The sequence below is a fragment of the Aethalodelphis obliquidens genome, unplaced genomic scaffold, assembly GCF_003676395.1.
Source record: "Aethalodelphis obliquidens isolate GAN/ISIS:26980383/991018 unplaced genomic scaffold, ASM367639v1 scaffold1, whole genome shotgun sequence".
In the NCBI taxonomy this organism is placed as follows: domain Eukaryota; kingdom Metazoa; phylum Chordata; class Mammalia; order Artiodactyla; family Delphinidae; genus Aethalodelphis; species Aethalodelphis obliquidens.
In genome coordinates this window covers 87,415,088-87,428,744 of record NW_020837945.1, presented here as the reverse complement: position 1 = coordinate 87,428,744, position 13,657 = coordinate 87,415,088, and the positions used below count along the sequence as shown (strand labels likewise).

Genomic DNA, 13,657 nt, shown 5'->3' with positions numbered 1-13,657 from the left:
ACAATAGGCCTGAAACAATAAAGTTGTGTCCCTTTCTGGACACGTGGATCTAGATAGCATTGATCCAATAGATAAGAAGAGGGAACCTTTATTGAATTTTTATGCTCCAAGCACTATACTAAGGATTTTTTTACATGTATTATCTCATTTAATTCTTATAACATCACTATGAGGTAGTAACTTTTTTTTTCACTTTGTGCAAGTAAAGAAACTGACTGAAATTTCCTCTCCTGGGGAAGTCTTAATAATTGCAGAGTTCTTCATAGGGTCAGCAGAGCTGAGGGTGTTGGAGCGAGCAGTGATCTGAACCAAAGCAAAACCCTCAGGTTAGACCATTTCTGCTCTGCCATTAAAATAAGACTGTTTTCATATATGCTACTAAATACTGAATAATACCATAATTGAAAAAATGTAGAGGTTTCTAAAACATTTTCAGGTTCCTTGGTTATTCATTTGTTACAGGTGTTAAGATGTTAAAGCTTAAGTCACCTGGTTAGATTCTCTTTATGGAATGGTTAGCTTTGTTTGTTTCTTTAGGCAGAAGGAGGCACCCTTAACCGTGTCCACCTGTGTTACCAATGCTTGCTATTAGTCACAAGGTGGCCTGATTAATAAAGAGGAATCAAAGAATTGGAATTTACTACTCTTTTCTACAAATAGAAAAACAAGGCAAACTATTAATGTATTTTTTATTATTCATTCATGAAGTATTATTCATTAAGTGAATGGGAATTCTAGAGTTACCTGATTTACAGTTTACTTCTGACTGCCTGCTGCCTGTTATACATGAAGCTGTGATAATCTGTCTTGACTCCCTCACAAAGATGAGAAAAATATTTTCTGGAAAACTTTGTCAGTGTGGAATCATTTGTCCTATTAAATTGTGTGCTACTATGAAATATCTCTTACTGTATTTTCCACATTGTTTAACTATATTTACTTCATAATCCTGTCCTTCCAATTTTCACCTCTATTAATATTTAGGCCCCTTTGAGCTTAAATTTTAAGAAATTTTAATTTATCCTATCACACAGTAAAATTTGAATTTTTATAAGCTCAAATTGGGAAAATTAGTGACTATATTTTGAGATTTGGTATGTTTTCTTTATGTATCTATATAAAATATGAAAATTATAATTTAATCTAAGATCAAATATTTATTAATCTGTATTTCACCTTATTAATGACTTATGTTTGTTTACCACATTTTTTTTAGTTAAGCGTTTTTTTATTAATTTATTTACTTGGCTGCGGCGGGTCTTAGTTGCGGCACGTGGGCTCTTCGTTGCAGCGCTCAGGCTTCTCTTCTAGTTGTGGCGCGCAGGCGCTAGCGTGCACGGGCTCAGTAGTTGCAGTGCAGACTTAGTTGCCCCATGGCATGTGGGATCTTAGTTCCCCGACCAGGAATTGAACCCATGTCCCCTGCATTGGAAGGTGGATTCTTAACTGTTGGACCACTAAGGAAGTCCCTGTTTACCACATTTGATTCTGCTACACATTTGTTCACATTTATTGATAATCAAAAATCTGTCAGTAGAGGGACTTCCCTGGTGGTGCAGTGGTTAAGAATCCACCTGCCAATGCAGGGGACACGGGTTTGAGCCCTGGTCCGGGAAGATCCCACATGCCGCGGAGCAGCTAAGTCCGTGCACCGCAACTACTGAGTCTGAACTCTAAAGCCTGCGAGCCACAACTGCTGAGCCCAAGAGCCACAATTACTGAGGCTGCGTCCCACAACTACTGAAGCCCGCATGCCTAAAGCCCATGCTCTGCAACAAGAGAAGCCACTGCAATGAGAAGCCCATGCACCGCAACAAAGAGTACCCCCGCTCTCTGCAACTAGAGAAAGCCCGCGTGCAGCAACGAAAACCCAACACAGCCAAAAATAAATTTATTTTTTAAAAAAAACCATCAGTATAAACATTGCTGACCTAGACCTTAATTGTCATTATTTTAAAAATCCATTAGCAAGACCCTTCCTAAGTCCATCTATGGACCTCATGTTAGGGAATGCTTATGTTATATAATGCATTAAATCTCTGAAATGTATTTTCATAACACCTTTTTTATAGCACTACAAATTTAATAGTGAAAATGAATTGCATCACCTTCTAAAGGAATTTAAATTTTCTATATCCTGGTCATGAGAACTTGATTTTCCAACCCGAAGTTGTTAAGGTCTGTCTGAATCACTAAAATAATGAGTTAAATCTGTTTTCTCATGATCTGCTTGTAAAGGTTAGTGAAGGACAGCACTTTGAAAGAAATGGATAATACGCATCCTTCCAGAGCTCGTGTATATTACAGCTGTCTGTTTGGACTCACTCCAACAACAGCTCAGTGACTCTTAGAGGAAGAGAATTTTAGAGGCCCTAACTGGGGCTCAGAATAATTGTACTGAAAGACACTTGCTTCCCATGCATAACCACTGCAGTGAAATTTGTTAAAAATGGTTTCTTATCCCTTAAATCCAATTGATCTCTCAGTGCTTTTGATTTTCCTTTACAAGGTATCTTCGTCTATCTCTTTTCTTGCTTATTACTGTTGCTACCACTCTTTTGTTCAGGGCCTTGTTACATTTTCCCTGGGATAATTTCAACAAATTAGTTTTCCTACTTACTCATTTATGCTGTAGGATTATAGTGACCCAAATAAAGACCCTATCCTGGAAAAGTTCACAGTCTATCAGGAAGTCAAACATGGATGTAGATAATATAATAATAATGTATTAAGGTACAGTTATAGAAATACATAAGAGGCTGGGTAACATTAAGAAAGGAAGTAATTAACTCTGTAAATAAATATTAAAGAGATTAATCAAACCATGGAATTATTGAGATTTAAATCATGTTATTTCTGTAGTAAGTGTAGAGGCAAGTTTTTGTTCTCTTGTTCTAAATAAACTAAAGGTTCATTTGTAATTTTTTAAAAAAACAGAAAAGTTTTAATGAGCAAATAGATGCAGCTGGGATGCAGCGGTGGCAACTGAGTTAGCCACAAAACTACTTTAATGTTTTCCTGTTGACCTATCTGAGAATGAGGGTAGAAAATATCTTGTCAACATATGTCTAAACAGATACACATTTGTAAATGTGTCAGTGAAATCAGATAACATTTGCTAAATGTATCAGTTAAATAAAAAAATGGTGTTTGTAAAACCTTTGGTCATTCAACATTTATGCAGCTTCTATATTTGTGGGACATATATATCTAGAAAATACAAGGTGCTTATTTTAGCAAATTGTGGCTGTTTGGGGTGATTAAGCTGCAATCGAGTCCATATAGATATCCCCTAAGTTTGCAAGTGTACGCTTAAAAATAGCTTTCTTATTTTTAATGACTTTCTGATGCAGATGTAATATTGATATTTTAGAAACAACTATTTTAAACATAATATACTTCTGAAATTAAAATCTGAATTAAAAATATATAAGATATGCTTTATGTATATTTTAAAGTAATCAAGTTAGAAAAGGTCTCTGCTGTCTTAGCCAGTGTTTATAGAGACTCATAATCCACAGTCAACTAATAGTTTTCTGTACTCTGCCTTGGTGATATTGACTCTAGAGTATTGTACTAGATTTTGGTTGCTGCATTTTGAGATGAATATTATTAGCAAAAGAACACATCCAGTGATGGCAAAGAAGATGACAACAAACTGTCTCACCTGAATTATGGTTAAAGGAATTGGGATTAAAAGACCTAGGGAAAATTCTAATCTCTGTCAATATGTTCAGAGATAGAGAAGGCAGAACTGTTGGAATAAAGAAGTTTAGGAATAACAACCTTTAGGACTAACTTTAGAAGTGCTTCACAAAAACTTCTACATCAGTTAGTGAGCTCCTAACACTGAAAATATTTAAGTGACTTATGAGATACTTCAGCATTTCAAGATTTTAACTTCACTGGCTTAAAATTAATGTCTTTGTTTTTGTTTTCAAAGTACTTAGATTGAAAGTATAGGGTTGTGGTTGTAAAGGTAGGGTTGGGATGACTTATTAGCCATTGTGCATTTAGAAAATTCTCCAGTTGCTATCAAGTAATTCTGATACCTTTTCAGAGGTAGCAAACTTCTTCTGTAAAAAGCCAGATAGTAAATATCTTAGGTTTTGCAGGCCACATGGTCTCTGTAGCACCTGCTCAACTCTACTGTTGTAGTGCAAAAGCATCGTTGACAATACGTAAACATGGTTTATTGGCTGTGTTCCAATTAAACTTTATTTACAAAAGCAGGTGGTGAGTTGGATTTGGCCTGTGGACCATAGTTTGACAACCCTTGCCTTAAATGATGAAATCTGGAAATAACATTTTAATATAAATGGAGAAAGGCTTTCAATTTAGGAGTTAAAAACAAATTGTCAAAATGTCATTGTCTTTTGGGGCTGAAAGTGCACACTAAGTGTTCAAAATACTGAATTGCCCATTGAAGTAAGAAGCCTTTCACTATAAAAGTCAAGTGACAGTGGAGAGTCTGAGACTATTTTCTACTGTTCATTTCTGCTGCATATTTTGTCCTTAAAGGTGTGTTTACTCCTGCTGAGCAATATCATCCATCCCGCATGGACTGCTAATGCAGACAGACCCAACCCCTACCAAGACATAAATGCAGATTCAGTCCTTCTAAGAACAAAAAAGACTTTCAGTGCCTCCTGCCCAAGCACAGTAATTTTAATACCAGAACAAGGAAGTAAACAGAAGTCCCTGATCAGCAAAATATCTGTTACATGTTTTGTTCTAACCTCATAAAGCAGAGGTTCTCATATCATCATTTGGTCTGTTGGCCTTTAGCTAATAGACTGTTAGAAAACGATGGTCAAATGTGGATGCTGAGTAGAAATGAATAACAGAAGAACAGGAGGCTACTCTCATAAGGCAGTCTGGCCACAGCTGAGAAGTGACCATTGACTGCTAGAAAACCAGGGGATGAGAGCGTTTTTAAATCAGTCTCCACCCTGGGATCACTGGTTTTAGGGTCAGAAATACCCTCAGACTCCTCAGTAATACTGAAAAGCTTTGCTATCTTGTATTTTCATATAGCACAGTAGTTCATTTTATAATGAGGACTGTAATTCATCAAGAAAAGGGTAAGTTGTGAAATATATTTATATATACTCTTTTAGGAAAACAGAACTGCCCCAGTTGAAATAACTCATTATTAGATATATTTAAAAATTAGGATAGGGCTTCTCTGGTGGCGCAGTGGTTGAGAATCTGCCTGCCAATGCAGGGGACACGGGTTCGAGCCCTGGTCTGGGAGGATCCCACGTGCCGCGGAGCAACTAGGCCCCTGAGCCACAACTGCTGAGCCTGCGTGTCTGGAGCTTGTGCTCTGCAACAAGAGAGGCCGCGACAGTGAGAGGCCTGTGCACCGCGATGAAGGGTGGCCCCCGCTCGCCGCAACTACAGAAAGTCCACGCACAGAAACGAAGACCCAACACAGCCAAAAATAAATAAATAAATAAAATTAAAAAAAAAAATTAGGATAAGCAAAACCAATTTATTTCCTAACAGTTCTGAATAATTGTGATTTGTCAATATGTGACTATTTAGTCCTGGCATTCTGAACTCCAAAGCCCAATAGATTAGTTCCTTGACTCTTAAAGTGTTTTCTTTTTAACAAATACATTTTTGTCACCTCAGACCTCCAAATTGCATAGATTCATATTTTAAATATTAATCTTAGAGTGATTTATCCCCCTCTACTGCTTTTCAAATAAGTTTTTCTTTGTAAATAGGTTATGCCCTTAAGTTTGGATAATTCCACCTTCTTTATCAACATTTAATTTTTTCTGTAGTGTAAAGGCCATTTATTTAAAACGTTACGTACTCTGATTTCTTAACTTTAGGGATTTTCCTCCAAATTTGGGAAATTGAGAAGATAAAGTTTTTACACCTTGGTTTAATGTTTATTTGGTTATATCCTATATTTAAAAACAATTTTTTTAAGAAATCTGAATTTAAAAATCATGAAAAAACTGTCATGTCATTCTTGTGTTCAAAATACTTCAGAGACTCCGTTTTACTTAGAGCGTACTACATAAAATTCAAACTCCTTAAAATGGAGTCTGCTCACCTTTCTGGCCCCTGCCTACCTCTCACCCCTCCTTCTTTATCACATATCCTACCTATTCTCATGCACTTCATACTCAAGTAATAAAAACAGCTTGTATTGCTGGTAAAAGGTGCATTCTTTCATGGTCTGTGACTTTGCACACATACTCTTGTGGCAATCTAAAACACCCTCCTCGTCTAGCTCTCCCATGTCCAAGCCACCTCTTCTCTGCAAAATCCCTACTAATCTGTGATACTCAGACTTTACCTCTGTGATGCCTTCCCTAGCCTCCTCAGGCAGTTGGAGATTTCCTGTGACTTTTCCAAAGTTCATATTCTGTCTTATAACAATTTTCCATTGTTAAAGTTGTTCCTGTGTCTTGTCTTTCCCCAGTAAACTAAACAACCAAAGAGAAAGCATCTATTTACCATTGTTTTCATACTATTTAACCTAGAACCTGGCACAAGCAAGTATTTCTCCAAAAAGGAGGATTCCTCACACCTAAGCCATAAATAGCTGTACCAATTAAATGGGGATACTAGGGGTTTGGGGAACTAGAAGCAGCTGCAAAAGTACCAGCATCTGAGCCACATTCTAAACTCATCTGTGAGCCTTGCAATACCAGTGCTACCTTCAAGTTTCAGCACTTGACACTGGCGCTGCTTTATGAAGCTGAAGCTCCTTATTTACTTGCTTCCCTCTGTAAAAGAACCCAAGCTCCTTTTTCCCATCCCTAACTGATGCTCGTCCTGAATAATTCATAATAGCTTGAAAAGATAATATGGGTATACTTAACAGGTTTATTAATAATATTTAACATTTTTGAGTGCTTACAGTGTGCCAGTCTCTTTGCTTACATGTTTTTCATATATTACCTCATCTAATACCACAGTCTGATGAAGTATATGCCATTATCCCAACATAACAAATTGGGGCAGTGGGTGGCAGGGGTGGGGAGTGATATAAGGTGCCATGAGATGAATTAAACTGCTCAAGGCCATACAACTATTAACTAAGGCAGACAGAATGTGAATCCAGTGTAACTTCAGAGCCCATTCTCTTATTTACCACCAGTGAATATTCCTGCCATAACTGAAGCCCAAATAGCAGCATGGTTATAATGTACACTTTGAAATCATCTAGACCTGGATTCAAAATCCGTATCTAACATTTACTGGTGGCGAATAACTTTACTTCTCTGATCTTCGGTTTTCTCATATGTAAAATGGTTATTACCTACACCAAAAGGGTTATTGCCTGCATAAGTGCAAGATGCATACTAAATACTAAGTGTTAGCTCCATTTGCCTCTTCTACACTTCTGTTCTTGTGAGCTCTGAGGTAGTGGTTTGAACAGAATAAGGCCTGGCAGAAGAATACAAAGTTAACTTCCTCTCTCTTCTGTATAGTACTACCAGAGTGTCGACCAGTGCCTGCCTTCCAGGATCGCCAAGTGTTTTATAGCTGTGATTGCATTTATTCTCTTAATGAGAAGGGCATGTCTTGAGTATTTACTAGTTGTTAATTGCCCATAAATATACTATAGTAGAATAAGGATTAGAATCAGTGATCTCCTGTTGTACTAGACTTCTCTTTTGCTAATTCTTAGGAAACATATGGGACTCTGGGGGTTGTTATTTATTATATATAAAATAGTTGCCCGCATGATTCCGTAACATAGATCAGTTAGTGCCATTCAACAAAGAAAACTATAAACACAGCTGCTGTTTTAGTGTGGTTTGTGGTTTGGTTTTGTTTTTATTTGAACTTTTTTGTGCAGGCAGATCATCATTTAAAAGTAGTCATTTGGCATTTTCCCTTGCATTCTTCAGATTTTTTTGTATGTTTTTAAAAAGCTTAGCTTAAGTCAGTTTATAATTATGCACTCAGATTGATCCATCTGGTCTTTTTGCTAGCCAATGAATTTTCTTTTAAAAGTATAGAAAATAGGATAATTATATTTTAAATCCTATAACTTCAGTGAGTCCCTTTTATAAATTTGAAGAAAATATTTTCAGGTATTAAAAAATAATTTTTTATTCCTTATTGTCTTTCAATTGATTTCTGTATTTCCAGAGGTAGGGAGAGGGCTTGAAATTTCTCCTATTTCCACTCCTCACCTCCTTCATATTGTTATAACTCTGAAGCATAAACACTTGTTTGCAACTGAGAATGGGTACAGCAGAAATGTCTGATCAAAATAGGTTCTATTGTTGTCTCTAGGTTGCACTGGCTATGAGGAGAAAGATGGATTGTAGGGGGCAAATGTAGATGTAGTAAGACTTACATTTAGGCCTTTGCAGTGGTCCAGACAAGAAATAGTAGTGGCCTGACCCAAGGTACTAAGAGATTCAGGATATAGAATTAACAGAATTGGTTGATGGATTAGCTGTTGGCGAGCATGACATAAAGGAGTCAGAGATAGGTTTCTGGATTAGATATATCGTGCTCCTCACCTCTTTCTCACTGTGTTTGTTCAGCTCCAGCTTATCCCTAAAGAATTTAGTTTATATGTTACCTCCTATGGAAAACTTTCCCACTCCAACTTCCATTAAGTTAGGTGACCACTCTATGTGCTTTTATAGCACCTGGCACTTCATGAGAACATTTTTTTTCTGTTTTGTACCTGTGAATTTATTACCCCACACCCATATACACATAACCTTCACACTCTTGACTTTGTCTTGTGAGAGCAAGGGCCATGCCTGTCTTACTTATCATCATATTCCCAGCACCTAACATGGTCCTGGGGACAACATCAATACATTTTTGGTGAATAAACAAAGTGTCATTTATAGCTATTGTCTACAGTGCCTGATAGAGTAATTGAATATGTAAGTTATCTGGGCTCTTTTTTGATTCATTCCTCTTGCTTAACTTTTATTTCTTCTTTATTTTCTTAATATCTCAGACCTTATTTTTTCTTATATCTTTACAGTTTAGCTTACTGAATAAAAGAAAATATAAACAGCAAGAAATAAAATTTTGTTTTGTGGGTTTTGACAGTATCTTCCAAAGGAACCCCTAAGGTTGTTGACATCTAAAATAAATGAGGGCTTCAGATTGTAATAATACTTAATATTTTTCCAAATAATATAAGTGCTTAACACAGTGTGTTGGAACATTATACTGACAAAAAGAGTCATTGGATATGTAGATCAGTTCATTTCAATCAGAAGTATTAGGACTGGGTTATTTGATAAAAGGGATGGATCATTGCAAATTCATCATTATATCTCAAGGAAAATGCATTGATGACACTTTACATTATAGTGAATATATAACTAAATTATACTTAAAAGCTTATTATACTTAAGCTTTATACTTAAGTAAATTTAATTATACTTAAAATACTTAGGGCTTCCCTGGTGGCGCAGTGGTTGGGAGTCCGCCTGCCGATGCAGGGGACACCAGTTCGTGCCCCGGTCCGGAAGGATCCCACATGCCGCGGAGCGGCTGGGCCCGTGAGCCATGGCCGCTGAACCTGTGCGTCCAGAACCTATGCTCTGCAACGGGAGAGGCCACAACAGTGAGAGGCCCGCGTACCGAAGAAAACCAAAACAAAAAAAAAACTTAGATATGGTCTAAGATATCACTTAGACAATAATCAATACAAAAAAGGAAATTACAATGATTTTTCTTTCTTAAGAAAGAAAAAAAGACTAAGCTATGTAAATTCTAGTTACCATAGGGTGGAAGTAGGGGTGTAAAAGCAAAAGGATTTGACTTCTCTAGCCTTTACTTTACTCATCTGTAAAATAAAAACAATGGACCCATGATCTAAAAGAGCCTTTCCAGCCCAAATTCTGTTGCTCCATAAAATAGAAAAGAATGATATATTACGGGAATTTTGGTTTCAGTTGCAACTTACTATTTATTCTCTCCATAGCCCCAGCTCTGTCTTGTTAAGAACTGACTTTAAAAGTCCATTCAAATAAAACTTTTTTTTATTGAATGAATTTATTAAATACAAGTGATTTTTTTTTCTAATTTCTGCTTTGGAATCAGTTCTTCTAGCCTAATTAGGAGCAACAATCTAAGATGAATTGTAATTACTTACCCTAATCATTTCAAACTACAGAAAATGAATTTTTGCATTTAGTAATACCATAAATGTATTCTTTGATGGTTGTTTCTCTTTTAACGTATGTTTTCTTTCTTTGGTTTAGATTTCTGCTTTGGGACAGCCACGCATCTAATTCCTTAAAGTACTTTTATATGTAAAACTTGTAAAGGATCAGAACAATGCCTCCAAGACCATCATCAGGTGAACTGTGGGGCATCCACTTGATGCCCCCAAGAATCCTAGTAGAATGTTTACTACCAAATGGGATGATAGTGACTTTAGAATGCCTCCGTGAGGCTACATTAATAACTATAAAGCATGAACTATTTAAAGAAGCGAGAAAATACCCTCTCCATCAACTTCTTCAAGATGAATCTTCTTACATTTTCGTAAGTGTTACCCAAGAAGCAGAAAGGGAAGAATTTTTTGATGAAACAAGACGACTTTGTGACCTTCGGCTTTTTCAACCCTTTTTAAAAGTAATTGAACCAGTAGGCAACCGTGAAGAAAAGATCCTCAATCGAGAAATTGGTATGATAAAATTTTGAAATGGCCTTGTCATTCTATTCTAAATGCAAATAACTATGAAGCTTAACTATTTTCTCATTAGTAAAATATTTTGTCTGAACTGGTTAATAACCTTTGTAATCTTAAATAAATAGATTTCAAAATAAAAATCATTACAAATCTAAAGTTTTTTTGACTGTTAGGCTGAGGAACTGTTTTTAACACCTTGGTATTATTCTGTAAAGTTTTCTTTAAGAAGTATCATTTGTAGGGATGATTTATATTTGTTATATCCCAGTTTTGTTTTGTCTTTTAAAAAATAATTGATATGAATAATGTTTGCTACCTTTGCTCCAAATTGCCAAACAGATCATATTTTATATATTAAAAGTATTTGCGATCTTGTCAATTCTTACTATATGTATTCATCAAAAATTTTATTAACAAAGAGAAACTTCTTTATTGTGATCTTCCATACCTACCAAGTTCCCTATTTACAATAAACATGGTCTTACTGTGTGTTTAACAGAATGTTATATTCTCTATATAATTTTTTTAAGGTTTTGCTATTGGCATGCCAGTGTGTGAATTCGATATGGTTAAAGATCCAGAAGTACAGGACTTCCGAAGAAATATTCTCAATGTTTGTAAAGAAGCTGTGGATCTTAGGGATCTCAATTCACCGCATAGTAGAGCAATGTATGTCTATCCTCCAAATGTAGAATCTTCACCAGAACTGCCAAAGCACATATATAATAAATTGGATAAAGGTAAGAAAATTGTAAATCTACCATAATTGGTCACTGTAGTGACAACTTTTATCTGTGCGTATATCTTTGGACAGTCTTTTTTTGGGGGGGGGCCAGCTGCTCCGCAGCATGTGGGATCCTCCCGGACCAGGGCATGAACCCATGTCCCATGCTTGGGCAGGCAGACTCTCAACCACTGCGCCACCAGGGAATCCCTGTACAGTCTTTTTATCCTAGCTAGATGATAAGCTTCTTGAAGGCAGGGAATGCTTTACTGACAACATATAGCTGAGTGCCAAGTACACAACTTTTTTTTTTTTAAATCTTGAATTATTTTATTTGTGTGTGTCCTCATGAAATGTGTAATACTTTGTGTGCTGTATTTTCTTTATAATTGAATTTATTTACTTATTTTTTATTGGGGTATAGTTGTTTTACAATGTTGTGTTAGTTCCTGCTGTACAGCGAAGTGGAGTTCCCTGTGCTATACAGCAGGTTCTTATTAGTTATCTATTTTATACATTTTAGTGTATATATGTCAATCCCAATCTCCCAGTTCATCCCACCCTCATCCCCCACTTTCCCCCCTTGGCATCCATACATTTGTTCTCTACATCTGTGTCTCTATTTCTGCCTTGGAAACTGGTTCTTCGGTACCATTTTTCTAGATTCTGCATATATGCATTAATATACAATATTTGTTTTTCTCTTTCTGACTTACTTCACCCTGTATGACAGTCTCTAGGTCCATCCAGGTCTCTACAAATGACCCAATTTCATTCCTTTTTATGGCTGAGTAATATTCCATTGTATATATATACCACATCTTCTTTATCCATTCGTCTGTCGATGGACATTTAGGTTGCTTCCATGACCTGGCTATTGTAAATAGTGCTGCTATGAACATTGGGGCACGTGTGTCTTTTTGAATTATTGTTTTCTCTGGGTATATGTCCAGTAGTGGGATTGCTGGGTCATATGGTAATTCTTTCTTTAGTTTTTTGAGGAACCTTCCTACTGTTCTCCATAGTAGCTGTATCAACAGTGCAAGAGGATTCCCTTTTCTCTGCACCCTCTCCAGCATTTATTGTTTGTTGATTTTCTGATGATGCCCATTCTAACCAGTGTGAGGTGATACCTCATTGTAGTTTTGATTTGCATTTCTCTAATAATTAGTGATGTTGAGCATCTTTTCATGTGCCTCTTGGCCATCTGTATGTCTTCTTTGGTGAAATGTCTATTTAGGTCTTCCACCCATTTTTAGATTGGGTTGTTTGCTTTTTTGATATTGAGCTACATGAGCTGTTTGTATATTTTGGAGATTAATCCTTTGTCCGTTGATTCATTTGCAAATATTTTCTCCCATTCTGAGGGTTGTCTTTTTTTTCAGGTACACAACTTGTGTGCAGTAAGTAGTGATTGATTGAATGAATGTGTGCATATGGTGCTGATCCCTTGGTGAATTGTTTATCTCAGAATAAAACTGAAAAAAAAAAAAGCATTGAGTTTGAAATTCACTGTTACAGAATTATAGCTGATTATCTTTTTACAAATAAAAATAAGTATAAATAGAAATATTTTATGAAATTTTGGGGAAACGTCACACATTCTTACTATATGCAAAGAAAAAGTAAATTTCCTAATCTTAATGTTAGATGCAGTATTTAACTCTGATCATAGTGAATGATAATATATAAGTCGACTTTTGACAATATATCAATTTCTAGAATTAAGTGTACATGAGACTATATAAACTAATTGTTTTAGAAATAAAAATATCATTGTGTCAGATAAATATTTGTATTTTTCAGAATAACAAAGTGAAGTTTTTAATTGAAAGTTATAGAATAGGTTAACTTAATACACTATTAAATATAATATTCTCTCAGTAGAATGAATTAAGACATCTTATCACTATTTTAGACATATTTTTCAAAGTAGTTTAATGCTTATATAACATAAGGTCTTCATTAAAAGTTCATTTCTGGGCTTCCTTGGTGGTGCAGTGGTTGAGAATCCGCCTGCCAATGCAGGGGACACGGGTTCAAGCCCTGGTCCGGGAAGATCCCACATGCTGCAGAGTGGCTGGGCCCACGTGCCACAACTGCTGAGTCTGCGCTCTGGAGCCCACAGGCCACAACTGCTGAGCCCCACAGGCTGCAAGTGCTGAAGCCTGTGTGCCTGGAGTCTGTGCTCCATGAGAGGGGCCACTGCAGTGAGAGGCCCGCGCACCACAACGAAGAGTGGCCCCCACTCGCCGCAACTAGAGAAAGCCTGCGCACAG

General features: G+C 36.4%; 1 protein-coding gene across 2 annotated transcripts in view; it reads left to right on the top strand.

The window, feature by feature from the left end:
- Positions 1–13,657, top strand: part of PIK3CA (phosphatidylinositol-4,5-bisphosphate 3-kinase catalytic subunit alpha) — a 109,982-nt gene that overhangs the window by 65,283 nt on the left and 31,042 nt on the right. For both annotated transcript variants that reach the window (XM_027111431.1, XM_027111438.1), the window contains exons 2-3: positions 10,221–10,648; positions 11,185–11,394. In XM_027111431.1, coding sequence (XP_026967232.1) covers positions 10,297–10,648; positions 11,185–11,394 — 562 coding nt within the window. In that variant the 5' untranslated portion in view covers positions 10,221–10,296. The remainder of the gene's footprint in view (positions 1–10,220; positions 10,649–11,184; positions 11,395–13,657) is intronic.